At 49.4% G+C, this 24,490-nt stretch overlaps 11 protein-coding genes across 11 annotated transcripts; 6 read left to right on the top strand and 5 right to left on the bottom strand.

The window, feature by feature from the left end:
- Window positions 1-129: 129 nt before the first annotated feature.
- F9C07_12709 (putative 1,3-beta-glucanosyltransferase) lies at window positions 130-1,959 on the bottom strand (the record flags this gene model as incomplete). The annotated part of the gene is made up of 4 exons (XM_041295352.2): window positions 1,769-1,959; window positions 1,688-1,713; window positions 876-1,637; window positions 130-824 (listed from the first exon to the last, which is right to left on the bottom strand). Exons 1-4 carry the CDS (start codon window positions 1,879-1,881, stop codon window positions 130-132), a joined length of 1,596 nt encoding a protein of 531 aa, XP_041151262.1. The 5' UTR covers window positions 1,882-1,959.
- A 715-nt stretch (window positions 1,960-2,674) lies between these two features.
- Window positions 2,675-3,083, bottom strand: F9C07_12708 (uncharacterized protein; the record flags this gene model as incomplete). Its single annotated transcript, XM_041295353.1, has 3 exons — window positions 2,675-2,784; window positions 2,839-2,916; window positions 2,972-3,083. 3 exons carry the CDS (start codon window positions 3,081-3,083, stop codon window positions 2,675-2,677), a joined length of 300 nt encoding a protein of 99 aa, XP_041151263.1.
- A 2,504-nt stretch (window positions 3,084-5,587) lies between these two features.
- On the top strand, window positions 5,588-7,104 carry F9C07_12707 (major facilitator superfamily domain-containing protein; the record flags this gene model as incomplete). The annotated part of the gene is made up of 5 exons (XM_071507883.1): window positions 5,588-5,776; window positions 5,828-5,842; window positions 5,898-6,299; window positions 6,347-6,694; window positions 6,745-7,104. The coding sequence occupies 5 exons, from the start codon at window positions 5,588-5,590 to the stop codon at window positions 7,102-7,104; spliced, it is 1,314 nt and encodes a 437-aa protein (XP_071367352.1).
- Window positions 7,105-8,511: 1,407 nt separating this feature from the next.
- On the bottom strand, window positions 8,512-10,061 carry F9C07_12706 (putative C6 finger domain protein; the record flags this gene model as incomplete). Its single annotated transcript, XM_071507882.1, has 2 exons — window positions 8,512-9,855; window positions 10,005-10,061. The coding sequence occupies 2 exons, from the start codon at window positions 10,059-10,061 to the stop codon at window positions 8,512-8,514; spliced, it is 1,401 nt and encodes a 466-aa protein (XP_071367351.1).
- Window positions 10,062-11,786: 1,725 nt separating this feature from the next.
- F9C07_1936577 (methyltransferase LaeA-like protein) lies at window positions 11,787-14,015 on the top strand. The gene is made up of 11 exons (XM_071508509.1): window positions 11,787-12,253; window positions 12,313-12,353; window positions 12,404-12,457; window positions 12,505-12,511; window positions 12,565-12,609; window positions 12,657-12,692; window positions 12,753-12,871; window positions 12,922-12,947; window positions 13,001-13,031; window positions 13,078-13,432; window positions 13,487-14,015. Exons 1-11 carry the CDS (start codon window positions 12,071-12,073, stop codon window positions 13,718-13,720), a joined length of 1,131 nt encoding a protein of 376 aa, XP_071367350.1. The 5' UTR covers window positions 11,787-12,070; the 3' UTR covers window positions 13,721-14,015.
- Window positions 14,016-14,681: 666 nt separating this feature from the next.
- On the top strand, window positions 14,682-17,250 carry F9C07_1936881 (uncharacterized protein). The gene is made up of 3 exons (XM_041287521.2): window positions 14,682-15,022; window positions 15,106-15,150; window positions 15,214-17,250. The coding sequence occupies exons 1-3, from the start codon at window positions 14,955-14,957 to the stop codon at window positions 16,907-16,909; spliced, it is 1,809 nt and encodes a 602-aa protein (XP_041151267.1). The 5' UTR covers window positions 14,682-14,954; the 3' UTR covers window positions 16,910-17,250.
- Window positions 17,251-17,652: 402 nt separating this feature from the next.
- F9C07_12704 (Nitroreductase-like protein) lies at window positions 17,653-18,273 on the top strand (the record flags this gene model as incomplete). Its single annotated transcript, XM_041287522.1, has 1 exon — window positions 17,653-18,273. The coding sequence occupies one exon, from the start codon at window positions 17,653-17,655 to the stop codon at window positions 18,271-18,273; it is 621 nt and encodes a 206-aa protein (XP_041151268.1).
- Window positions 18,274-18,381: 108 nt separating this feature from the next.
- Window positions 18,382-19,652, bottom strand: F9C07_1936756 (uncharacterized protein). Its single transcript, XM_041287532.2, has 2 exons — window positions 18,677-19,652; window positions 18,382-18,600 (listed from the first exon to the last, which is right to left on the bottom strand). The coding sequence occupies exons 1-2, from the start codon at window positions 19,356-19,358 to the stop codon at window positions 18,491-18,493; spliced, it is 792 nt and encodes a 263-aa protein (XP_041151269.2). The 5' UTR covers window positions 19,359-19,652; the 3' UTR covers window positions 18,382-18,490.
- A 295-nt stretch (window positions 19,653-19,947) lies between these two features.
- F9C07_12702 (RTA1 domain protein) lies at window positions 19,948-20,954 on the bottom strand (the record flags this gene model as incomplete). The annotated part of the gene is made up of 3 exons (XM_071507881.1): window positions 19,948-20,420; window positions 20,465-20,722; window positions 20,783-20,954. 3 exons carry the CDS (start codon window positions 20,952-20,954, stop codon window positions 19,948-19,950), a joined length of 903 nt encoding a protein of 300 aa, XP_071367349.1.
- A 721-nt stretch (window positions 20,955-21,675) lies between these two features.
- F9C07_2287337 (uncharacterized protein) lies at window positions 21,676-23,309 on the top strand. The gene is made up of 3 exons (XM_041295363.2): window positions 21,676-21,825; window positions 21,874-22,583; window positions 22,643-23,309. Exons 1-3 carry the CDS (start codon window positions 21,757-21,759, stop codon window positions 23,103-23,105), a joined length of 1,242 nt encoding a protein of 413 aa, XP_041151271.2. The 5' UTR covers window positions 21,676-21,756; the 3' UTR covers window positions 23,106-23,309.
- F9C07_2287336 (uncharacterized protein) lies at window positions 23,310-24,294 on the top strand. The gene is made up of 2 exons (XM_071510896.1): window positions 23,310-23,529; window positions 23,601-24,294. The coding sequence occupies exons 1-2, from the start codon at window positions 23,469-23,471 to the stop codon at window positions 23,891-23,893; spliced, it is 354 nt and encodes a 117-aa protein (XP_071367348.1). The 5' UTR covers window positions 23,310-23,468; the 3' UTR covers window positions 23,894-24,294.
- Window positions 24,295-24,490: the final 196 nt, after the last annotated feature.

The raw sequence follows: 24,490 nt of genomic DNA, 5'->3' as shown, positions 1-24,490 counted from the left end.
CGACTCGAAACCCAGGGCACCAGAATTGCTAGATACGTCCACTAGAATGGAAACGATCTATTATACAAGAAAAGCTAAGGAGCGACTAAAGTGAGTTTAAGATCAAATCCGCATATCTATCCAACCAATTTACAGCATAATCATAAACAATGCAGCGCACACGGCAGTCACAATGTATGCGCCCAGCTGAACAGATCCAACAACCACCATAGTGCTACCCGTGGTAGGAGCCAAACCAGAAGAGGTGGAAGAAGAGGCAGACGACCCGGAGGTACCGGTGGGCTGAGAAGTGACAGTACCCGTACCGGCAGTACCAGCCTGGCTCATCAGGCTGGCGCAAGTGCCAGTCGCCTTCGTGGTCGAGGTCACAGTGGCCGAGCCACCGAAGCTACAGGCCGATGAAGCAGAGTTCTGTTCGGTGTAGTACTTGTTGAGGAGGAAGTTGAGCTGCTGTTTGGGGCTGCACATGCCGTAGGCGCCGTAGCTTCCAGTGGTGGCGTTACTGGACACGCCCGAGCATGTAGTGTATCCACAGATCAGAGAGAACAGGTCGGCATAGTCGTCACTGGAGACGGAGTCCTTCACAACACAGGCGGCGGCGTCAGACATGCACTCACACAGGTTTTCGTTCGGGGTAGGAGGCAAGGGGGTCTGGGTGGCTCTCCAGTCGCTGTCGACGGCCGGGCAGCTTTGCAGGGCAGTGTTGGTAGGGGTGTAGGAGGCTTTGTTCACACCAGAGGGGGTGGCGCTGGCGATGTGCTTCGAGTAGGAGGTGAAGTCGGCAAGCTTGCTGACACTAGTGCTGTCGACGATGGAAACGAGACCTATACAGAGAATTAGTGACCGTGGGGTTCGTTCTGCTTGGGCGGTCTTACCGTAATCGTTGGTTTCTTGGAAGTACATGTAAACAATACCGCCAGACCACACGCCATTCATATTGTCACCGAACAGGGCGTCAACTTCGGTGAACTGACGAGGCTGGACCTCGTTACAGCCATACTCAGCGAAGAAGACAGGAACAGAGTAGTTAGCGAACTCTTCTGTGCGGTCCTTGTAGCCAGAAGCTGAGTATGACGAGTCACCACACCAGGAGTAGATGTTATAGCCCCAGAAGTCGATGCTGTCCTCTTCGCTTTCGCAGTTGAAGTAGTCGGCCATATTCACCCGGATAGTAGAGTCATCGTTAGTGGCATATCCAACACCCATGGTGCGGTAGCCTTTCTGCTTGATGTAGGATTTCATGTCACGGACAGCTGCCTTGACAAACGCGCTAGCATCCGTCGTGGCCACTGTGTTGGAGACTTCGTTACCCGCAAAGAAACCCAAAGTGTTATTATACTGAGCCAGCTCATCGATGACGGCTGTGTAGCGAGAGTAAAGAGTAGTTTCCCAAGTGGGATCGCTCCGGTCGATGGACTGAGTGGGATCAGAGAGATCCGAGACCACGTAGATACCTGCATCGGCCAGCAACTGCATGCACTCGGTATGGTCGGAAGTCGGGTCGATGGCGTAGACCCGAATTGTGTTAGTGTTCAGTTCCTGCATGATGGGCACGTCACGCTTGCAAGCTGTAGCATCGGCCAAGGGGTCCTTGTAGCTGCTAGTGCCATTGGTGGTACCGTTGCTGGAGTAGTCCTCTGCGCGGGTTAGTAGCTGTGAGGAGGGAGAAGACTTCCGAGAGACCTACGTTGATAGGCAACACCACGAATGTAGCTGACATGGTTAGCGAGAACATGGGATGGGTCCCAGATGAGGGTCAGAGACTTACAATTGGGTATTGTTACTCGAGTAGAAAAATTTGGAACCCTTGATGACGATAGGGTCAACATCGGCCACAGCGGTGCCCAACAGGGCCGCTCCCACTGCCCACGAAAGCTTCATCGTAGTATAGAATAGGAAGATTGGTTGTATTGGGACTAGTGAAGAAAAAGCGATGGGATATAACGAATGTCAGGAATGTATAGATACGAAAAGAGCGACTGGCAATAACAACAACGCTCCAAACAGTCTGGGAGAAAAAAGGACAGCGGCCCCTGTTAAATTCTCGCCGCAGACTCTGCAATCTGGTATTAATAGCAACGTCTCATTATGCTTTATCCGCTGGCGACACACCAGGGAGACCGCCCCGCTATACAGCATCGAACGCGTCACCAGCCACGGCGTCGCTTGTCTTGTGCAGTTTGGTCTATACCTCAAAAGCTTAGCTCGCCATTAATGTCGTGGACATGTAGCAGCGGATCTTCAACGTCGCTCTGAGATTGGACAGAGCGACGGAGTGGGACGACGATGCTAACTGCCGGCGCATCACTAGATAGTGCGGATGTGGATGCCGAGTGGATTGGCCTTATCTCCGAGCAGAGAATTTAAATTCTTATCCGTCGGATTTCTTGCGCAGTGGAGAAATCACTAGATTTTCCAAACATGCTTTCTATTGAGCTTCGATGGCTGCCTAGAATATTTTAATTAATCTTTAATCTTTTAAGTCGGTGAAAATGCGACCCATTGGTCCAATATTTGAGATCTTCAGGCCACTAGAAATAATATAATATTCACACGGTCCCAGTCATAATATACATACAGACAATCGCTCAATGAACCATTCCCATCATATCATTTTCGGAAAACAAAAGCAACTCCCAAGATAACACCAATTCCCAATCCCAATTTCCATGTATTACATGGCATTCTCTCGTCGACGAGCTTCAATGGCCGCCTCGAAGCCACGGATGGTATCGAGCGGTCGTTCCAGTCGGGGGCGAGTCGGGTTGGAGCGATCCGGATCGGCTAACGAGAGAGGTTAGCCATGGGACCAGGATTAGGGTTGCTGCGCACACTTACTGATAATCTCGCCCTTTGCATCGCGATGCTGCATGGATCGCAAAGAGAACAAGGATGTACCACCGATGGCATTGGCAACTAACCTAGGTTAACCGCGAGTTCGCCACCACATCGAGACAATTGATATACTTACTCGGCTGCTCTTCTCTCAGGGCGGCATTTGGATCGGCCTTATTGGAAAGGGACTTCTTGTAGCTGTGGGAGGAGACCGATTCGGTCCGCTGACTTGCTGCGCTGGATGCCATAATGTGTGACTTGGGAAGTTTTCAATTGAGAATTTTGAGTGTTTGGGGTAGTTGAATGAAAGGTATGCAGGTACGCTCGAGCTTATATAGATAGGTAGATAGAGAATGTGGGGTTCAGGAAGACGTCGGATGTTCTCTGAGTAGTAATAGTAAAGTGTCTTCAGCTTCACTGACAATGTCAAATCTAATGATGGATTGAGTTCCGTCTAGACCCCTGACGGTCTTTGTCGCTTAAATCGGCCGGGACCTGGGGTTCCTTCTTTTTTTGGGTTTTTGGATTATTTTAGAACCGAAATCACGCAACGGCCACCAATGGCGATCGTCGCTTGAGTGCGCTGGTTTTTGTGAGACTGTGACGCGGCCGTATCGGGTCACTCATGACGTTTCTCCCCCAATTTGTTCCGTTATCCTTTGTCATGATTGGTGTCTGGCAGGCCAAGCTTCAACTAATGCAGCAAACCCAAGGCTTGGCTCTGACTAATGGCCAATCACGGTTGTAATTCTCTCGGTCAGAAAAATGGGCCACGCAAGCACGGGGTCATGGCTGTGGCGATGCCCTCACACTTATTAGGCATCCAAATTCACCATTGGTCGTTCCTGTTCCGTACCTGGCAAACAGACCCTTCTGGACTACAAGGATTGCCCCAGGATTGTCCCGTCTTCCAGTGATTATCCTTCAGTTTCCCTTACTAATGCAGTGCTTCATAATGCATCGTTGCCAGATCCGGAACATATCTTCGTCAACCATTACATCAATGATCAACGGGTACCTGACATGGAACCGTCAAGTCTATCCCAGTAGGAACACTAGAATCCAGTCACTGTCCCTGTCAGGGGAAGAGTCAAATCATCCTGGGCGGCTGGGAGACCGCCCTGTGTAACATGTGATCTTTCTTTCACCTGACTTGGCCGCACGCTTCCGCTTCCGGCATCCTCGGCCTCCGCGGGTTAACCAAGACCTGGTCCTTCTCTTAGTCAACGGACCTCCGAAACTCTCGAGACTGTCCATTGCACTAGTCTCACTATGCACATGATGGCACCAATACCACTACTACAACTACAATTAGCAACTGCCTCGGTGAATCATTTCCAAATACTCCGTACATTCCGAAGTTCGCACGCAGGAAGAAACCATCCAAAACAATCGACTTTGTTCCCAGGCTGAGTCAGATCCACTATTCTTCAATGTGACCAACCCGTTCAATACCAGAGTAGGACTTAGAAAGGATTGTTCTTAGTGAGACTTGACCCACGTGAGATCGCACTGTTCCTTGCAGAAATTGTATCGATAAACTCACAGCCCAATGTTCGGGTACAAGTGGATCCATCACAGCCACATCAATGGTGATATATTATCCCCCGGCTGGTCCGAGCCATCCTTCTATCCCCGAGCTCGCCTGCTATTTTTAACATCTGGGGGATTCCTCACCACGTTGCCAGAGACATGAAACAGGCCTCACTCAAGGCAGGATTGAGACCAGCCGCTATTGGGAGACTGACTTCACCAGGTACTCCCCGTGTACCTCCGACACAACAAGCTGGAAATCGGAAACACTCAATGAGGTGAACTCTGGGAAGAGTTCGGAATCACTATCCAAGTCTGCCGCCATTTTGTCGATGATGCTCTCAACCGTGAAAGGGAAGCATTGGCACCCCCTGTGGAGTGAAACCGATTGCGCGATATTCTGATGCTATAAAGGGACTATTGGAAGTCAATTAACACTACTGTTGTAGCACAACTTCCTTTCACAGATTTCCAGCGGGAAAATGAGGAGCCGTCGACCGTCGTTGCCCGCCAACAGCCCTCAGACGACTTGCTCCGTAGATCGGATTCCTTGTCTATTCGGGACCTTTGGAGAACATGGTTACCGGCTTTATGACTTCAATCGGAGAAGAATTCATCCATCTGTGGCACGCTATCGCGACTTCAACAAGCGCGTGATCGTCCGCCTTCATGAGTCAGTATGCGGAAGAGCCCGACTTTGTAGATTACCTGCGCATTATACCGATTTCTGATATGTTTGATAATTGGTATGAGGGACTAGCAGTCCTACGTTCTAAATTGCTAATCTACAAAGCGTTGTACCACACAGGAAACGGATTATCACCCTTCAGATGCTAAGACCAAGTTGTCAAGTCAATACACATCTCATTGAGTCGCAGCAGACACTGTATCTCCATCATTCTTGATTATTTTTGTTAATGCCGGCAGATTGCTGTCCAGATGAATGCATTCCAAGCAGATCATCTTCCTTTAACCTTTCAATGACCACTGCTTCGATCAAACATAAACATACCTATTGCCCAGTTATTCTCCATGGTTTTCCCGAAGTTTAGCCGATTTGACGTCATGACCGAAAGCTCGAATTGTTCATCTTGGCACTTGGCATGTGCGGGGAGAGTACGATCGATTCCTCAAGATGATAGAGATACATCTCACTCATCATCGGTATCAATTGTCAACTGATCGCTTGGTCTCACAGTCGGTTTCATAGACCAACAAGATGGCGGCAGCGGATGGCCCCGTTTCCAACGATCGGGAAGAACAACCGTCGTTTGAGTTGTCAACGCAGGAGCCTCCCCAGATATTCCATCAAGCAGGGCGATGGAACCATCCCCGGTCCAATATACTCAAAACATTGGCTACTTATTGGAGCTTTCTAGTTATGGGCATGAATGACGCTGCGTATGGGGTGAGCGATCTCATAACTTCCAATATATGTGATCACTACTGACATTAATAGCCTTTGATACCTTACGTCGGTCTCCCAATATCCCAGATAGACGTGTTTGATCAATGCTAAAAACATACAGCTTGAATCTCACTACAATTTATCCTACACGGTTGTGTCACTTGTATTCTTCTCACCACTTGGTGGCTACACTCTCGCTGCTTGTCTAAACAATCGAATTCACGCTAAGCTTGGCCGTCGTGGCGTTGCATGGCTGTCTCCTGGGTGCCATGTCATTGCGTATATAGTCAATTGTCTGCATCCACCATACCCGGTCTTGGTTGTGTCATTCATCTTTGCGGGCTTTGGCAATGGACTTAGCGATGCCGCGTGGAATGCCTGGCTCGGGAATATGGCGAATGCAAACCAGCTCCTTGGACTACTACACGGTTTCTATGGCGCTGGCGGAGTACTAAGTCCTTTGATAGCCACTTCCTTGATTACTAAAGCTCATCTGGAATGGTATTACTTCTATTACATCATGGTACGCAAAAGTCTAGCCAACTGCCAAACAATCACTAACATTTCTAGATTGGCTGCGCGGCGCTCGAATTCGCGTTCCTTCTCACGGCTTTCTGGGATTCGCCCGGTACACCTGTCGAAGACGCTTGCGCCGATGAAAGCAAAGGTGGTCTCCGTCAAGTTCTCTTTAAGAAAACGTATGCCAGGGTAACTTGGCTGTGTGCATTTTTCCTTCTCGGTTATGTAGGAATTGAAGTTGCACTCGGCGGATGGATCGTAACATTCATGATGCAAATCCGCAACGGAGAAGCATTTGCCAGCGGTATGACGGCTACTGGATTTTGGCTAGGACTCACCGTAGGCCGGGTGGTACTGGGCTTCGTGACGCCGCGAATTGGAGAGAAGGTCTCTATTGTGGTACGTAAGAAGTCTCACCTACAGCCCCATCGCAGCTAACCAATCAACAGGTATACTCACTACTGGCTATTGGACTGGGTCTAATTCTCTGGCTTGTGCCTAATTTTTATGCTTCGGCGGTCGCTGTCTCCCTCCAAGGCTTTTTCCTTGGCCCTTTCTTCCCTGCTGTCGTGGTCGTAGCTACCAAGCTTCTCCCGAAGTCGCAGCATGTCAGCGCCATTGGGTTTGCGGCTGCGTTCGGGGGAGGAGGTGCCGCTGTTCTACCCTTTGTGGTCGGTGCCCTTGCACAGGCACGAGGAGTGGAGGTTCTCCAGCCTTTCATCATCGGCTTGTCCGGAGGTATTCTCTTGCTGTGGTTAGGGCTGCCGCGGATGCCAAAGAAGGGAGAAGGAAACCGTCTCAGTGCTTGATCATTGCCCTGTCTGGGACACTGACATCTGCCCACGGAGACTTCCGACCCAACTGGAGCCGGTGTACATATGGAGTCCAACCGGGTAAACCACCCAGTCAGTTGGATGTCTTTTTCATGTCTTACATATCGAGGAAGTCTCCGCAATCTCTCGATCTCCGATATCAACTTAGGGCACATCTAAGCAATCACCCTGCAGTTTCGATGCCCATGCACCCCCGACCGCCATCCCACGCATTTATCTATCGTGATGTGTGTTCGCAATGATCTACTTCGTCTGACCGCAAGTGACCTGCTTAGAGGTCCAAGATGGATTGACACATCCAACATCTCATCTAAGCCAATCATTGCGGCAAAGGTGACGAAACCTGCAGGGAAGTCTTGTCTTGCCCTCACAAAACGCCATTGGCCATCAATATGCCCCTTCCTAGGCGACAAAAGTACGTGTAGCGCCACTGACGAATAAAAGTCTGCCTCCTTCGGCACTTCGAGTCATGTTCGGCAACCTTCCTGCTGTCACCCGCTTCAGCGACGTCCGTATAAACTCTATGGCGTAGGCCTTGGTTTCCGTCTCATTGGTGGGGTTGATGTGGATACGACGTAGCCCCTGTTGATGATGTGGACTATGGGAGATATACTTGGAGCAGGTTTCCTACAGGACTGACTTTCAGAGGGTTGTGTAAATTTGAGGAACCATATTTCTGACCATTATTACTCCCTATTATCTAGATTTGTAGTGTTTTGGTGGGGTTCCTTCTCCATAAGTATGTTGTAGAGGCTAGATGGATAAATATACAACTTCCGGTGTGTTGCCAATAGTCAACCTCTTTCCCTTTTTTGCTATAGGCCTATTTTCTTATTGTCTTATTTTTATTCATTGATATAAACGATTGCATTGGTACACATCATATAATTTGAAACAAAGTTGCCAGAGGTTCATGTATTTTTCTCTGGACTGAAATTGCCAAGGCAATGTTGCGGGTGTGCGTCCAAACCATTCAACGCCCCGTATGCAAGGATGTCCGATTGTGCGATGAGCTATTCCACATATGACCCTATGCGCATAGCTGATTTCCATCCAGACCAATTCTACCTACGGTGTAAACTTTGGTGGTCACGCTCGGTTAGGATGAACGCAATTCGGTAGAGGAACATTTATGCCTGGTTTGAAGCGACCGAGACTCGGAATACCACTCCGGGGCATCGATTCCACATTCTAGATTTGTCCCGCATTCCAGGTTACGGGGACAACGTGGCATCGTGTGCAGTCATTTTTAGTTGAACGAAAACAAAGGAGAGTCCGGTTGACAAGCCCGATTCACTCGGTGAGAAAATAAGAAGTCGGATCCTGGTCGACATAACCATGCACAGAGCCGGCGACCTGGTCCAAATGACGAGCTGAAGTTCGTCATGTCTTGAGCGCAAGAGTCCCCATGGACAATGCAAGCTGATCAAGCCAATCGAGGGATTTCACCTCGTTCGTGCCAGTGCCCTCGTCGGTCACGGATATTGTCCCTTCCGGAGCTGGTTGATACGTGACCCTGTTCCAGGGACTCTGAGCGGGATTATTCTCATCGGAACCGAGCATCCGGACTTTGCTAGCAGCAAGCAGCACGAGGAGCTGGTCAAGGAGTGCTAACGCCGAGTCCATACCTCGCAACGATCGATGCGCAATGGTGTGCACGAACTGCTTCGGGATAGACCCATCCAGAGGACTTCTCTTCTGCACCGGCTGAGTGTTCATCTGAAGCTCCAACAGCGCAGCCAACCGCCGTTGCAAACCCCGCAAGAGGTCTCGACTGCAACGAATCTCCGCGGTGAGGGACTCCCTCGACGATTCGGATGCGTTCCCAGCAATCATATCACGGGTGCGCACCAGGTACCCCGGACAGAGTAACACCTCCTCGAACGCATTCTCTGTGATCTCACCCAGTCGGCTGCCCTTCCCGTCCCGTTCCTCCGCTAGCAACGCCTCCCGATTCATCGTCCGCCACTCCTCGCTTTCCAAAAAGCACGGCTCCTGACAAGTGAAGGCTTCCGCTACCAGAAACGCCCTGTACGTGGTGTACATGGTACGCCCGAAGCCTGAGCGATGGGCATCCGGACCACGCAATCGGAACAACGCCCCGATTCCGCGCGAATGCACCAGCCATGAATTCGATCCTACACCGTCCAATACTTCGTATACGCCGAGCGCTATCGCTGCAGCCAGGGTGCCATCCGACTTGACGCGAGCGGGATCGCGAAGGGACTGGGCGAGACTCCGCAACGCCCTGTTATACATGTGTCGACTCGCCTGGAGCTGGTCATGGTCGTGATGTCGTCGCGCCAAGAACCAGGTGATCAAACAACGAATACCCCAATTAACGGCGCTCGACTGCGCAGCGGAATGATGTCGCACAAAGTCGACCCAGGTGAGATCGACGCGGGCAGAAAACGCGGCGTACAAGTTCGGGAAGACCGCGTAGACGACATCGGAGAAGACCTCTTTCAGCTGTGTGTCCAGAGCAGTCGCCGTCAAGTTCGGCGCGACGGATTGGTCGATCGTAGGTCGGGCGAGCACGAGTGCCTGCTGGTGGTGGTATCCGTTCGGCGTGGGTTTAGATGGACGTGCGTCGTCGGATTTGGAAGTGCGGGTGGATTTAACGACGGCTGGGGCGGTTTTATGGTAGAATTGGAATCTCTTTTGGTAGCCAGGGCAGGTTATTTTGCGCTTTTGACAGCGTAGACATTCTGGTCGGGTTTGATCGCACTATTCTTTTTCATTAGGATGGGCATTTTCTGCTTCAATATGATATTCTTGTTCTTTTTCTTAAAGCCTTATTTTTAAAATCTTATTTTTTTTTTTTTTTTCTCTGGAGTGGGAACGTGGCCGAGGCAGATTAACAATGGAGCACCCACTTTGACCCGCCGCTGGAGACAGGCGCGACAGCCAGTGCTGCGCGGTACGCCAACCATTCTTCGCTACTGCTCGTCAGAAGGGAGGCATAAACTGAATACGAAGATACTGAGGAAGGGGACAGAGTGATAGGCTTGTTGAGGTGCACAAGCCCTCGCAGCTTGAGAGAAACGGGGAACATCCGACGAGCCGCCCCTCTTCATCCGATGACCCTCGTATATCGGAAGGTATTATCGCTCGCCAAGAGACGGTGCCCCTCCCCAACTACGGGATATGCACCTTATGCACGATTCCTGGAAGGAACACACTAAGATTGGTGAGAGAAGGCGTTAGAACTTAGTCTGCCACTACGTGTGCGCCGGATTTTAGCCCTAATCAGGATCTAATTGATTGTGTACGACGAGTCAGGAAGTAGGACAGACCGTTATCTAGCCGCTCGGTAGTATGTGATCCTGTTCTGTCCCCAACAGCCATCTTATCAAACTTAAAATCAAAGTTGATGGACGATAAATCAAACGAGATGTAGCTCCGTCCTCCGGAGTGACCTGCTAACATGCGATCTCCTCCCCTCGTGTCTTCCGATCTCCAGTGCGAGTTAAACTCGGGTTCCAGGCTCGACGAACCACGGAACGCCGAGCAGGAAGTAATTAAATTGCAAAAGATACCGTGCGCACTAGCGAAAGGCAAGGGCCTGATTGGCTGTCAGGCTTCTCGTACTTTTGAATCTTGCGGGCAGCTGCAAAAGCCCTTCCTTCGCTCTCGTAGCTTGTTCTAGACTGCTCAGTTCATGATGAGCTAAGAAGCACACAAACAGGGTTTAGACTTAGAAGTTAGAGTCGCATTTGCCAACACACCAACGGCTCTTGCCTTTTTAAGGATGTGATGCATCGATCCGTCGAGGGGGGTTGTGGAGCCAGCAAGGGTCAATGACTTCGCTATGCACAAGATTCGTGCATTGAGACGGAAGCCCCCCACCGCCACATGGAATCAGTAGAAACGGCTCAGTCCGATCCCTACAGATGCTCGGGATTCTTTTCCATGGCCTTTCGTGGACCACATGAGCCTGAAGAATTGAGACCACGGTGACGTGGCGTGATTGGAATTGCTGACAGCGGGTAGTGGAGGTGGTGCCGACGCCGGGAGGCAATTTTTCTCTAGGATCAGGAGAGTAGAAGAATTACCTAACCCCTCCTATACTATAGTTACTACGTAGCGAATTGTTATCAATAGGCGTGCGATCAATCTTTCTGGCTACCCAACTGGACGTGGCGAAACGGTTGCCTTTGTCTCTCCCTTTTTCGATACAAAGAATTGGGATGTGGTTATGCCCTAATCGAGGGGGGCATTGAGAGAGGGAAAAAAAAAAAAAAAAAAAAAAAAAAAAAAAAAAAAAAAAAAAGGACAAAACGCCTGAGCACAGAAAAAATGGCAAAAGATCCGTCCAGTGGATCCACTAGACCTTCAACCAACCAGTTAACCGATCACTTAGATGGTCACTAATGCCGACTAATAAGTGGCTAAAGCTGTTGGCCTCCCAAAAGAGCCACAGGACCTCCTCGATCGACGGTCGCGGCACATTGCTGGTGCATCCGTGCAAATGCGAACGAACGAGTGACGGGCGTAATATTATGATGGAATGGGATTGATCATTGAATAGTGCCAGGAGCCGAACGGGACTTGTGTCTTTTGCTTCGCGAAAGTTGGCCAGCTTTTTGAGACACCGCAAATCTCTCAACGGCGGTCCCGCTATGCAGCCTATCGACGAGTCCGATTTAAAGACTCGCTGCAGTTGGGACCACAATTGCTCGTTCTTCAGCACCTTTTTCTCCCCTTTCCTGCCGATTTTCCCTTCCTTTTCCCGTGGAATATTTTCTTTTTTACCGCTATTGATTCTATTACTATTATTCTTATAATTAGCTAGTAGGGGTATTGATTTATTATTTTTTTTTTCTTTTTCCCATTCCCCGGATTATTCTGGTTTCTATTCCTACCATTCCACAATCACCTACTTTTGCCTCCTCCCTGAAATTGTCTTCGTATTACTGCCATCCGCAATTCTTGAACAAGAATGGCATCCCGTAGCGAACCACCACAGAAACGCCCCCGGGAGGAAACTCCACCGGAGAGCCCACCACCAGAAGTTGAACCGGAACCTCAACCTGAACCTCAACCGCAAGCTGAGCCGGAACCCGAACAGGAACAGCAACCAGAAATCCCACAGGGACATATTCAGGGCATCATCGAGCCTGATGTTGGTTCTTCTTATCTTTTTAGTATTGGGGTGAGATCCAGCTAACTAGAACTTACCAGACCTTTTCGGATGCCGACGGTGATTCCTTATATGCGGGATCGTAAGTGGCGAAGTTCTATCTCGCCCAATTCGATTGGCTGACAATTGTAGTCTGGGAGATGCCAGCTATACCACCAGTATTACGTCGAGTGCTATGAATTATCAGTAAGTATCCGATTCACATTTCTGTCGGGATGTTGCTAACGGCACAGATATGAGGTATTTCTTGGCTCAACCGCGATATGGCGGCGCTTACTAAGTATATCTTATAGAATGGTCGCAGATATCATTCGTACCATGAGGGTGAATACATTCTGGTGAGTACTACATTGCCCTGTTTTAGGAGGTCTACTAACTGAGATAGCCTAATGATGAACAAGAACAAGACCGTCTGGACTTGGTTGGTTGAGCCCGCTGGAATCATCGGTGAATGATAGAATGGCCGCACTAACGAGAACAGAGCCACCACATCTATCGGATGATTCTGAAAGGAGAGCTGCACGCGGCCCCTATTAAGAACCCCGCTCGGGTCCTGGATATTGGTACCGGAACTGGAATCTGGGCCATCGATTTTGCAGAGTAAGTCCGACCGGATGTGAGAGACAGTGGCGGAATACTGACGATATCAGCGAACATCCCGAATCCGAAGTGATTGGTACGGTATCTCGTTCTGGCTACAAGAAACTCTGTATTGACTGGTCGGCTCAGGAAACGATCTCAGTCCTATTCAACCGTCATGGTATGAGCGATGCGTCCCAGCCTATCGAATGTTACTAATTGATTAGGATCCCTCCCAACCTCCGCTTCGAGGTGGATGACTTCGAAGCACCCTGGTCTTACAGCCAGCCCTTCGATTACATCCACGGCCGTGAATTAGAAGGCTTCATCCGCGACCACGACCGCCTGTTCCGACAGGCCCTGGCGAACCTGAAGCCCGGTGGATGGTTTGAAATCGCCTCGATCGAAGTCAACTGCTTCTCCGACGATGACACACATCTCAAAGCAACATCGATGATGGAGGGAGTCAAGAACATGCACATCAGTGCCAAGAAATTCGGCAAGGATTTCGACACCGTGAAGAATTGGAGGTCGCAGATGGAAAACGCCGGCTTCGTCAACGTTCGCGAGGACGTTTATAAGGTACGTAACTTCTACCGTGCCCGGTGCACAAGGAAACGCTAACGGCAACAACAGCTCCCCCAAAGCCCCTGGCCCAAGGACCCCAAGATGAAGGAGCTCGGTCGTTACCACCAGGTCAACATGATCGAAGCCATGCCGCCCTATTGCTATGCGCTGTTTACGCGGATGCTTGGTTGGCACCGGATCGAGATTGAGGCGCTGGTGGCAGGTATGCGGAAGGAATTGCGCGATACGTCGCTCCATCTGTACTCGCGACTGCATATCATTTATGGGCAGAGAGCGCTGTGACTGCCTACCGATGATCGATAATTAATGAATTTGCATCTATGCATTGGGATTGTCAAGTATTTTCTGAGCGAATTATTGCATGTGTCCTGCCGTGGAGCATGGGACGTTGATTACTATGCGAATTTTATTTGGATTGTCTATACTCTAAGCTGACTACTGTATGTCCTAATTGTGAAAAATGTATCCGAGACTCGTCCGCTACGTCTTACGAAGGCATGGAACCGCCACTCTCTATCCCTTTCACATTGGTTCACTACTAGGATCGGTTTCATGTTAAGCTAATGAGCCGCCTTGGCAATCATCTACCATGTCAACAGTCGTGATTAAACTTCCATTGTTAGGTATCTAGTGTCGGGTTATTGGAGCTCCGTGTTCCCGAATAAAGCTATCGAATGCTTTCTTTGTGTGACCTGACCCTGGCTGTTTGAAATACCCGAAGTACGTACTCGATATAGGATTCACATTGGAAGGTTTCGCGGACATCCAGAGTCCACGCTATACCCTGTCTGTCAAGCATTGCCGACAGTTTCATTGTCAACTCGTGTGTGATACGTTTCCATCCCACTTTGCACGGCACGGCAGCTTGTATAGACAATGGAAGCCCCGCTGAAGCTGATTCTTTTTTTCTTCCAGATGGGACCCTTCCTCCCAAATAAGACCACCTGCTGTCATATCGGGCTTTATGCATCGTAACTGTGGACGCCTCGGCGATGGGTGGCCTAACACCTTCCTGGCGGTAGACTCTACAGTAACGCAAATTCTGTTAGGCTTTTCTTTAGGTGCATATCGAGATAAGGGACATCTGAGATTAGCGTCCGGGCGAAGGCCTCGGGACGGGACACTGGTACTCGATCTCCACCCTTATAGTTAAATCGAGACTGATGCATATTGACCCGGGATGTATATTCCCGTTCCCGTCTCGACGGACCGTTGGGTATATATAGTTTGTACGACACGACTTCTACAAATGAGGACCACGCGACCTGTTACCAATCATGGTTAAGGCTGAGGTCTATCTCATCTTCCAGGAAAAAAGTCATATGTAACTGTAACCCTCCAGGCTGGTCTTCAGGTGTGCCTCTCGCATTCTGTTCCCCAAAATTGGCAATGCGTATGACGTACCGCTAGATCACGTGATATAAGCCGTCGATTATTGTTCGCCTCGTATTCTCGCCAGGACAATGATTCTAAACATAGACGTCTCATAGAGCTCTGATTGTTAGTTGTATCTGAAATGCCGACCCCAGCGAAACGGAAGCGGGCGAGTAAGCCGAAAGTGCGGACGGGCTGTATCACCTGCAAGTTAGTGCTACTGGCTATTAGAGCCAAATCCCGAGCGGAGCTCAAACAAGGAGAGGATCGGTGCTAAACTATCTGCGATGCAGGATCCGGAAAGTGAAGTGTGACGAAGGCAAGCCCGCCTGCGCTCGGTACGACTAACACAGCAGACCCAATGAGGGTAGATGGGGCCATGGACTGACAATCTGTCTCAGGTGCGTAAGTACAGGACGAAAATGCGACGGCTACGCTTCGCAGACAACATCATCAAATATCTCCCAGCCGCTCCTGACAGCCGTGACGGCCAAGTCGAGTACGGAGTCACGCGCGCTGGAATTTTTCTTTCACAAGTCGTCCTCCCAGCTCTCCGGGTTCTTTGAAGGCTCGTTCTGGAAAGTCACTGTCCTCCAACTCAGTCTTGTGGAACCCGCTATCCGCCAAGCCATCGCTGCCATAGGCTCACTGCATGAGCACAAAGGAGGTTGTAAACTGCTCCCCTCGTTTAATACCGCAGGTGGCGATCCACATCCGGCCATCCAGCTGTATACCCGGGCTCTTCGCTCGACGATAGAGAAAAGCGCCGCCGATACGGGCGCCATTCCCGTAGTCGTGGTGGCGAGCATTCTGTTCACGGCCTTTGAGTTTCTTAGGGGGAACGCGTCCGCTGCAGCGTCGCATATATCGAACGGTATTAACCTCCTGTGGGCATGGCGCGAGAAGACCGGTAGTCGGCCGAGGGTGCCGTGGGGCCAAGGGTATTCTTCGTTCCAGTCGTACTTTGTGGAAACGGAACTGGCTCCGATTCTTAGTCTTTTCAATCTCAACAGTTCCGAGTTTCATCCCGGCACACGCCGAAAGGTCTTGCTGAACCCGGTTGATACCGGTCTGCTCATTCTAACGGACAGGTTTGAAAGCCTCCGCGAAGTCAGGGTAGCTATGGTGGACTTGGTCACCGCCACTGCAGCCGTATTTCAATTATTGGATCAGAATTTAAAGTTAGGAAAGCTACCAGATGCTGGATTGCTAACAATAATAAGCGGACTTCGGCAAACGCGCGACCGCTGGAAAACGAACTTCGATGATCTTGTTCGACGGCAAAGCGCAACGTGGGACAAGAACGAACAGGATGCGGCTGAAGTCCTTCGCCTGATGTGGTACTCGACCGTTATGGGGACGACCACGTACCGCGTGGGCTCCGAATGCGCCTGGGACGAGCACCGCGAGGACTTCGAGGAGATTGTCCGCATTGGCGAGAAGATCGTATCGGATCCCGATCGCTACCCGGATGAGCTATCAAAGACACTCTGTCTCGATTTCGGTTTGCTATACCCCCTCCACGCTGTCGCCTGGAAGTGCCGCTGGCCGCACCTCCGTCGCAAAGGATTAGATCTGCTTCGGCGGATGCCGAGAAAAGAATGGTGGTATGAAGTCAGCCACTACCATGATGTATTCTTACAGATCATGGAATTCGAAGAAGCGGGTCTGGATCCGCACGAGGTCTCTACCACCGAGGACGCATCCATCATCCCCGAGCATGTCCGCGTGCATGATTTCTATACCGAACAGACATCCACGAAGGCCAACGGGTGCACCCTTCATAAACTGACATTGTTGACAAAACCCAATGGCCTCGACGGAGATTGGCATTTCACAACGGAAGACCTGTGGCTGCCAACGCCGCCCGAGGACGGCGACACGGTTTCACCCTTCAACCTGTTCTGTTGCAAAGACTGGGCGAAGGCTGAGCTGTCAAACACTCAGACGGTGAACCTGGTGACAAAAGCTGTGCTGGGGCCTGAAGAGCCACCAGGACCAAGTTCCGATGATTCTTTCCACGGGAAACGCTCAATGCTGATGGCACCTATCTTAAAACCTACCTCCGCGTCCGGGTGGTTTGTCCGCAACCGATAGAATGATGCTTACACTGGGAGCAGGAAGCGGGCACATTCTTGCACCTTGTCCCGAATTCTTGCGCCCAGTGTTAGAGCCCAAGTCCCTATGATATCAAAGCTTGGTTGCCTGATAATGGCTGTCTATTGCGGCTCAAGGAGTGTTTCAACGCACGAAGGTGACTGGTCACAGACAACCAACTCCCACCCGGATTTGATTATCTCCCCTCGATCGTATAATATATAGAATAGATGTATACTAATTAGTGTTCATGAGTTGATGATAATTCAGAAAAGGAATGAACTCCGTGATGTACATTGACACTATAGGTTCCTACAAGTCTCAAAGCATGATTTGGCTGGTGCGGAATTACCTCGGCATGGTCCACTATACCACACCCGGGCTAAAAGTATAACCTTGTTTCTAAGGATGACCAAGGATTATGGTATCCTCGTATTTGAAACTACCCTGGATTTGAGCAATTGACTAACAAAGCATGACACACAGTTACCTAAGGATGTTTAAGCATCTATGAGTTTTATTAAGCTAATTGAAGCGTTATCATTGGTTCCCCAGATCCAATCGGACTTGTACAAAGGTTAACGAGATCTCCATCCCCCGGAATTATTACTAACGTCATTTTCCGAGATCTGTCCAATTTGGAAATTTATAAATACTCAACAATCCCCCCAGTGAAAACCACACAGATTCCATTTCCAAGCACTCACACACCCCACACCAAATCCCAACCAACTATACCCATAATGTCAAAAGGCAGTGCTTCCCTCCTCGCCGCCCTGGCCAACCGGCGCTCCTACTACGCGCTGCGCCGCGAATCACCCATCCCAGACAGCAAAATCCAATCCATCCTCGGCTCAATAATGCACAAAACCCCATCCGCCTTCAACTCCCAGACCACGCGCACAATCCTCCTCCTCAACCAAGAACACGAGAAACTCTGGAACATCACCAAGGACGTATTATTGGCGCGCATCGGACCCGAGCGATTCAAACCGACGGGAGCGAAGCTGGACGGGTTTAAGGCGGCGTACGGCACCGTACTGTTCTATGAAGATCAGCCGGTGATTGAAGATCTGAAGGCCAAGTTTCCCCTCTATGCGGAGAACTTCGAGCCTTGGTCTGAGCATACGAGTGGCATGCATCAGTTGATGGCTTGGGTTGCGTTGGAGGAGGAGGGGTTCGGGGCTAATTTGCAGCATTATAACCCTATCATTGATGAGAAGGTTGCGGCGAACTGGAATGTGCCGGCTAGTTGGAAGTTGAGGGCGCAGCTTGTGTTTGGGGTTCCCGAGGGGGACAGGCCGGCGGAGAAGGAGAAGAAGGAGCTGGGGGAGGTGTTGAAGGTTTATGGGGCGAAGATTTGAGATTGTTTAGAGGCAATCTGATTCAGTGATGGCTAAGACTAGATTTGATAGACATACAGGACAGGAAATAGAGATTGTGAATATCAATTGTGAGTTTTATACGAAGCTCATGAATCTTTTTATTATGATCTCCGACCAAGACCCGTTTGCTATATGTGGTATGGTTCTATGATCAGTGAATACCTCCAGTTGAGCACTGTTAGGGCTAACGCACCGATCAAGCGCCACCTCCACCAAGTGCACCAAGAGCCCCCAACGCTCCTGACGTCTTCGCGAGGCCTAAATCCGTTCTTCCATACGCCGTGGGCGGCAACCATGCCGCTAGTTCTGTTCAAAAGTTAAATAAAACAAGTCGGGTCTACAGTAGGGGCGATATAGCAGCATCGAGCTAGGGTGAACTCACCATCCGCTTTAGCCTTGCTACTGTCAGCTGTATCATACCATATCCTCAAAACCCACAAAGCAATCAGCGCATCCCTCATATCCTGGTCCATAGATGCCGTAACAACCAACTTCGATCCTTCACCCTTCCCTCCCTCAAACGCTACCTCCATACCCCGAGCATCGGTCCACCTATACCCACCTCCAGTCCACTTCATCTTCGCAGAGAACAAAGTTGTCTCCACATCTTCACAAAACAACGGCTTATCCCCCATTGTCTTCCTCGGACTAAGAAGCGCCCTGAAGTCGATCTTCTGAAACCGCGACTTACTCACCTCAAAGCGAATATTACCCAGAGACCCAGGGGAAACAGACGTAATGTAATAAGCGGGAACATCTTTCCGGTACTGTGCATGCGCCGGGTGAGCAAGGTAGAATATATGCTTCTTCTCTGGTTCCGTAGATTTGCTTTCGGGTTTTAATGGTGTGCTCGTTTCTAGCCGTTCGAATTTTACTGATGTGAACTTTTGGGGTAGAGATGATATGTCTTGGGATACTTGGTAAAGGGGCGTTGAGGGGGCGGTTTCCGTGTGGATGGACTTGTTTGATAGGATGAGGGTAGTTGGAGGTAAAGTTTCTTGTTCGGGAGTGTTTGATATTGGGGACTCGGAGTAGGGAGGGGGCGGATCCGAGATCGATTCCATTTTTCTGGGTTTGGTCTAAGAAGTGAGAGAGCTTTGTATATATCGATGTGGAATATCCGGGGATGTTAACGCGTGGGTACATTAAAACCATGCTCCAGTGAGAGTCCGTGGCCTTGAAATATGTATGTTAAGCGTCAAGAGGATTAGACATGGGAACATGACGTTATCACATGGTGTGGCTGTGCGGTGATCTGCAAGACTTGGAGAGAGCATGTATGGATGGGAAGTATCGATATCAGGGACATTTTTGGTTCCTTCGTGGCAATGCACGACTGCCAAGACACGGTTGGTTTTTAGTCTCGTGTTCGGGTTGGGGTCCGTATAGTTTGGCTTGGGTGAGTGTTCGACAGTGTTGGAGCATGGTAAAGTCAATTTGAACGGCGTCTCATTGGACTTAACACTAGAAAGGTGGTGGTGATTAGTGAGACCCGAAATATGGGAATGCTGAACTCAAGCTCTGCTGGCGATAGCGTCATGTTGTAGCAGGGGCTGTTCAATAACTTAATATTTCCGCTTTCATAGTCAATCTACCGCATATGTACAACAAACAGTGCAGGATATGTTTAAAAATCAACACAAATCATTCATATCATACAGGCTCATCGCGCAGCTCGGTGGTCATCGTATAGGATCTGTCCAAAGACGCTTCCGCCTTCGCCAACGGACTTAAAACCTTCGAAGGATGGAACAAACTCATTCCCACCATAGTGATGAACATGAGCGTCGCATCAAACACGTACATGAATACCTCGTGGCTGATTAGGTACCCATCGTTGCCCTGCGCATACTCGATCAGGCGGAAAATCGATCGAATGAGAATCAGAACACTGGCGCCGTATAGCCCTAACATCACAGTTTCCCAGGTAGCCTCGCGCCAATGACGAGGAAAGATGGAAGTTCCGGCGGATCTGGAAGTTGGATTCTTGCGAATGCGATAATGGAAGATGGTAGCGACAATGATGAATACGCTAAAGAAGACCAGTTGCACGCATAAACCTGCGATTGTGACGTTCTCACCCGTGTTCATTGCGCTAATGGTGCCGCTTGCCATGATTCCGCCGCCTAAAATATGGTCAGTATTGAAGTAAAACCATGACGGAAAATGCTAGACTGTTCTATACCTGCTCCTTGAGCGAGGAATGCGATCACATCACCGGTGACGAAAATTGCTGTCAGCCATTTGGTAGATACTGGGCTTAATCTCTCTGCATCAAGATATCCGATGAGGCGGCCCAGAGTCATGTATATTGAGGCAGCATAAAGAGGGGGCGCAAGAAGAATCATGATAGTTCCCACGGCATAGATGGGTACGTTTTCCTTGTTAGAATGGGCTAGCGCGCGACAGATGTATCCTATTATCTGGACTGGTCTTTGTTAGATTCGCGTTATTGACTTGGTTGTTTTCCACAGAGAGATAAACCTACAAATCCCACCTGTCACAAAGACTAAAAAGTACCAACATCTCGGGCGAACAGTCTGCCAAAGGTGGTAGGCGGTTGTTAGGGTGAATAGAACAATAAAGATAACTGCTGCGACGAGGGACGGTGTATAGCGGTACAATTTAAAGTCGATTCCGCCATCGTCGTTACCGCTCATGTTGACTGATGTCGCCGATAATAGTGAACCGCAAGGATCGTGCTAATTTAAGACTTCTATCTTTTCTTAATGGCCATCTTCATGTTTTTAATGTGGTCTCGAATTCGAGTTCGTTATCGTTTCCACCTCCGGATCTATAATTATAGTCTGTGGATGTCTCCACTCGCGCCAGGGGGTCAACGGTAAAATTTGCTGCCTAGAATAGCTAAGCCTGGTCACAGCAACGACTATCTACCGAGATAGAGCAAATAGTCCGACTGCTTACATTTATAGGAATAACTGCTCTGTATATGTGTGCAATAATGATAGGTGGTTCTTATTCGAATGACAATTCAACATGGCCGCTCGCCGGATGGTTTGATATAAGAAGCCCTAACTGCGGTCAAAGCAACAACATCATGATGACCTAGATCAACATGAATAGCATGGGGCTATTGATCTATAGCCCTTGTCCAAGCTGGCTTGAGTCTGAGAAGAAATATTCTATATGCAATCTATTTGGTCTTGGGATGCTCCACATTCTCTGTTCCGAAATGCATCGTAAAAGCACCTGAGACCCACACTTGCCACCACTCAAGTTGAGTTTTCAATGTAATGTGGATCCTCTTCTTCAAGGCGGCCAATCACATCTGGAAAGCTCCGTATTCGAATCAGTGTTCGTTTTCGCTATCGTATTACTTGAATACGCCGCACCTTGGACAGATACTGCTCGCGATCCCCATATTTGGACCTTACACAGATCTTATTTCGTTTCTAACGGAGAACGGAGACTTCGTTGCTTTGTCACTACGTCAGACGGAACATGCCGCCCCGGAGATCTCATAAGAAGTCTCGCAATGGTTGCGACCAATGCAAAAAAAGGAGAGTGAAGGTAAGTACCAAGATCTCACGGTGGCCCTCCCTTACTAAATGTCTCCAGTGCGATGAAGCCGATCCATGTTTAAATTGTACTCGTCGCAGTCTCTCGTGTAGCTACCAACCTCGAGTTGTTACACCACAACCTGAACCAAAGAAGAAACATGCTGAACAACTAATTGCATGTACCCCAGCTCCTGGTACATCTCTTGCCGAGATATCCGCACGGACAGATGCCGCATTAAGGGTCTTCCAGCGCAACTTAACAGATACGGCATACTTCGTGCGCGAGTGGAACGGTCAAGATCCCGAACTAATGCACCATTACTGCATCTCCACATGTACTACCTTATCAGATGAAGAAGATGTCCGCCACGTGTGGAGAACTGAGATTCCGAAAATCGCTTATTCCTATGAGTTTCTCATGCATGGAATCTTATCGTTATCCGCACTACATCTGTCATATGTGAAGCCCGAAAAACACAGTCATTACCTCACCAGCTCCACTTTCCATATGGCTCTAGGACTCCAGACCTTCCGAACTATACTTCGGAAACCAACGGCGGAGAACTGCTTTGCGCTCTTCGCATTCTCGAGCGTCATCATGGTCTGGATATGTGCTGTTCCGACCGACTCGAAGGATGCACAGCCTCTGAGCAGTGTAATTGAGATGTTCAACCTCTGTCGTGGTATCACTACCCTCCTTGAGTTCTTTCCATTGATTAATAAGTCTTGTCTTGGGCCACTAATGGCTCGAGATTGGAGTGAGAAACGGTATGCGACCCTTTTGATGTCATCATGACTTTTGTCTTCCCAGCTGATGTGATCCGCAGGGGTACACCACTCCGTCTATTCGATGGCCTTGATGGCCAGATTAGTAGGCTCAGATATCGGCTTACAGTCGAAGTACTCGCAGAAGAAGAAAGATCAGTCTTGGAGCATGCCATCACTGAACTGGAGAAAACCTGCCAACGTATTGAACATGCCCGCACACTCTCTGCAAGCGGTATGATTTATATTTGGCCGATTGTCGTCCGCGTCGGGTTCATTAGCTTGATCGAGCAGAGGCAGCCTTTTGCTCTTGTGTTGCTAGCTTGCTACTGCACACAGTTACACGTTTTCCGGCGTTTTTGGGTCTTGGAAAGACGTGCAGAATCGCTCCTGTCCGAGGTCTTGGAAGTTATGCCACCTGAATACGCAGATCTTCTGGACTGGCCACGGCAATTTTGCTTACATGGTCCAGATTTGGAGAGATGGTGTGTCCTTAATCCAAGCTCGGAGGGAATAGTTCAGTGAATGTCTCTACTGTCTATGTTTGAATCCAGTGCATACCGAAGGATTTCCATGGCTATGGGTTTCTCCTGTCTAGACCTAAACTGGCAACCATACCAGCCTTTAGCCTTACGGACAACAAGCTGCTCCTCTTTAAATATTGCTACCTACTGTATTATCTAAGACATCACTACATGAGTGCATAATAATAGATGCCTAACGCATGGTCACGTGTTCAGATGTCCATCGACACGCACTAAGCCGGGAAGGGTAATCGAAGAGGGGTTTCAACTCGCCCGATTTGGTTAGTGGCATAGAAATCCATTCTGACACCCATTCATTCCACAAGTCCACCCAGAAGCATTGATCGCTGCGTCCAACCCTAACATGAGAATCTCCATAATTTCGGTGGCCGTTACTGCCTGCTGCCTGTTTTTAGTAGGATGTGGTACGAGTCCTTTACGATGCTTCCCACTGAAAGGCTCCAACGTCCCCTAAATTCTAACTAACGAGCAATAGGCATCTTACTCTACAACAACACACGGGTCCCACCGGAAGCTATGGACCGACATGCCTACTGTGCGGACTGCATTAATTATGCAAGCCGTGTGGATGACATGATCCGTCGTACCAATAATGTCCGCGGAAATAAGCAGTTCTTCAAATACGCTTCAGACGTATCATGTCGGGGCCATCTGCTGATTAGCAAGCGGTGTCTTCGCTATCGCCGGGCGTTCCTCGACGACCCGGATAAGTTTATGTTCGATATTGAAGTCCCATCTCAGGCTTGTATTGCTATCAAGGCTTGCTAGGAGGCTTCGTATCTTTTGTCGTGGTTTCTTTTTCTTTTCTTTTCTTTTCTTTTTTTTTTTTTTTTTTTCCGCCTTCGGTCGCGCTTTCGATCGAGGCAGTGCTCGCCAATCTGTTCCTCCATCGACCTTAGGAACCGAGTCTCGGGGAGTGGGCGAACGGCTCGGAATAAACGTTTAGTCATGAGGTGGGAGTCCGTAAGGCATCACTTACTAGACCGGTTGTCACTCGTCCACACTGCGATTCGAAGAAATCACCAATGCAAAGCTATTAAAATTACCGTGGAACAGATGTATATACTTTCAAATACAAGACGTACATATTATTCAGGCTACTGGCTGCGAGGGTGTCCTCACTTCAACAGTCGAGTTACAAATCCTAGACCTTACTATCCTGTTACTATGTACACTATTGCTATTCTGTGATCCACTATTTTCTGTTTGATGGATGAATGCACACATAGGCCGCAAATAAGCAACAGAAGGTCCCATGCTCATACCTCATCTTCACTCCCAGCCTTTTTAGTGGGATATTCAGTCGTCCATCATAATGACACATCTCTTAATCAGACAAGGTGGTCTGCCGGGCAAAACTGACTG

This window comes from Aspergillus flavus, chromosome 8 (assembly GCF_009017415.1).
Source record: "Aspergillus flavus chromosome 8, complete sequence".
NCBI lineage: Eukaryota > Fungi > Ascomycota > Eurotiomycetes > Eurotiales > Aspergillaceae > Aspergillus > Aspergillus flavus.
Note: the sequence above shows the minus strand (reverse complement) of the source record. Positions and strands in the feature narration are given on the sequence as shown.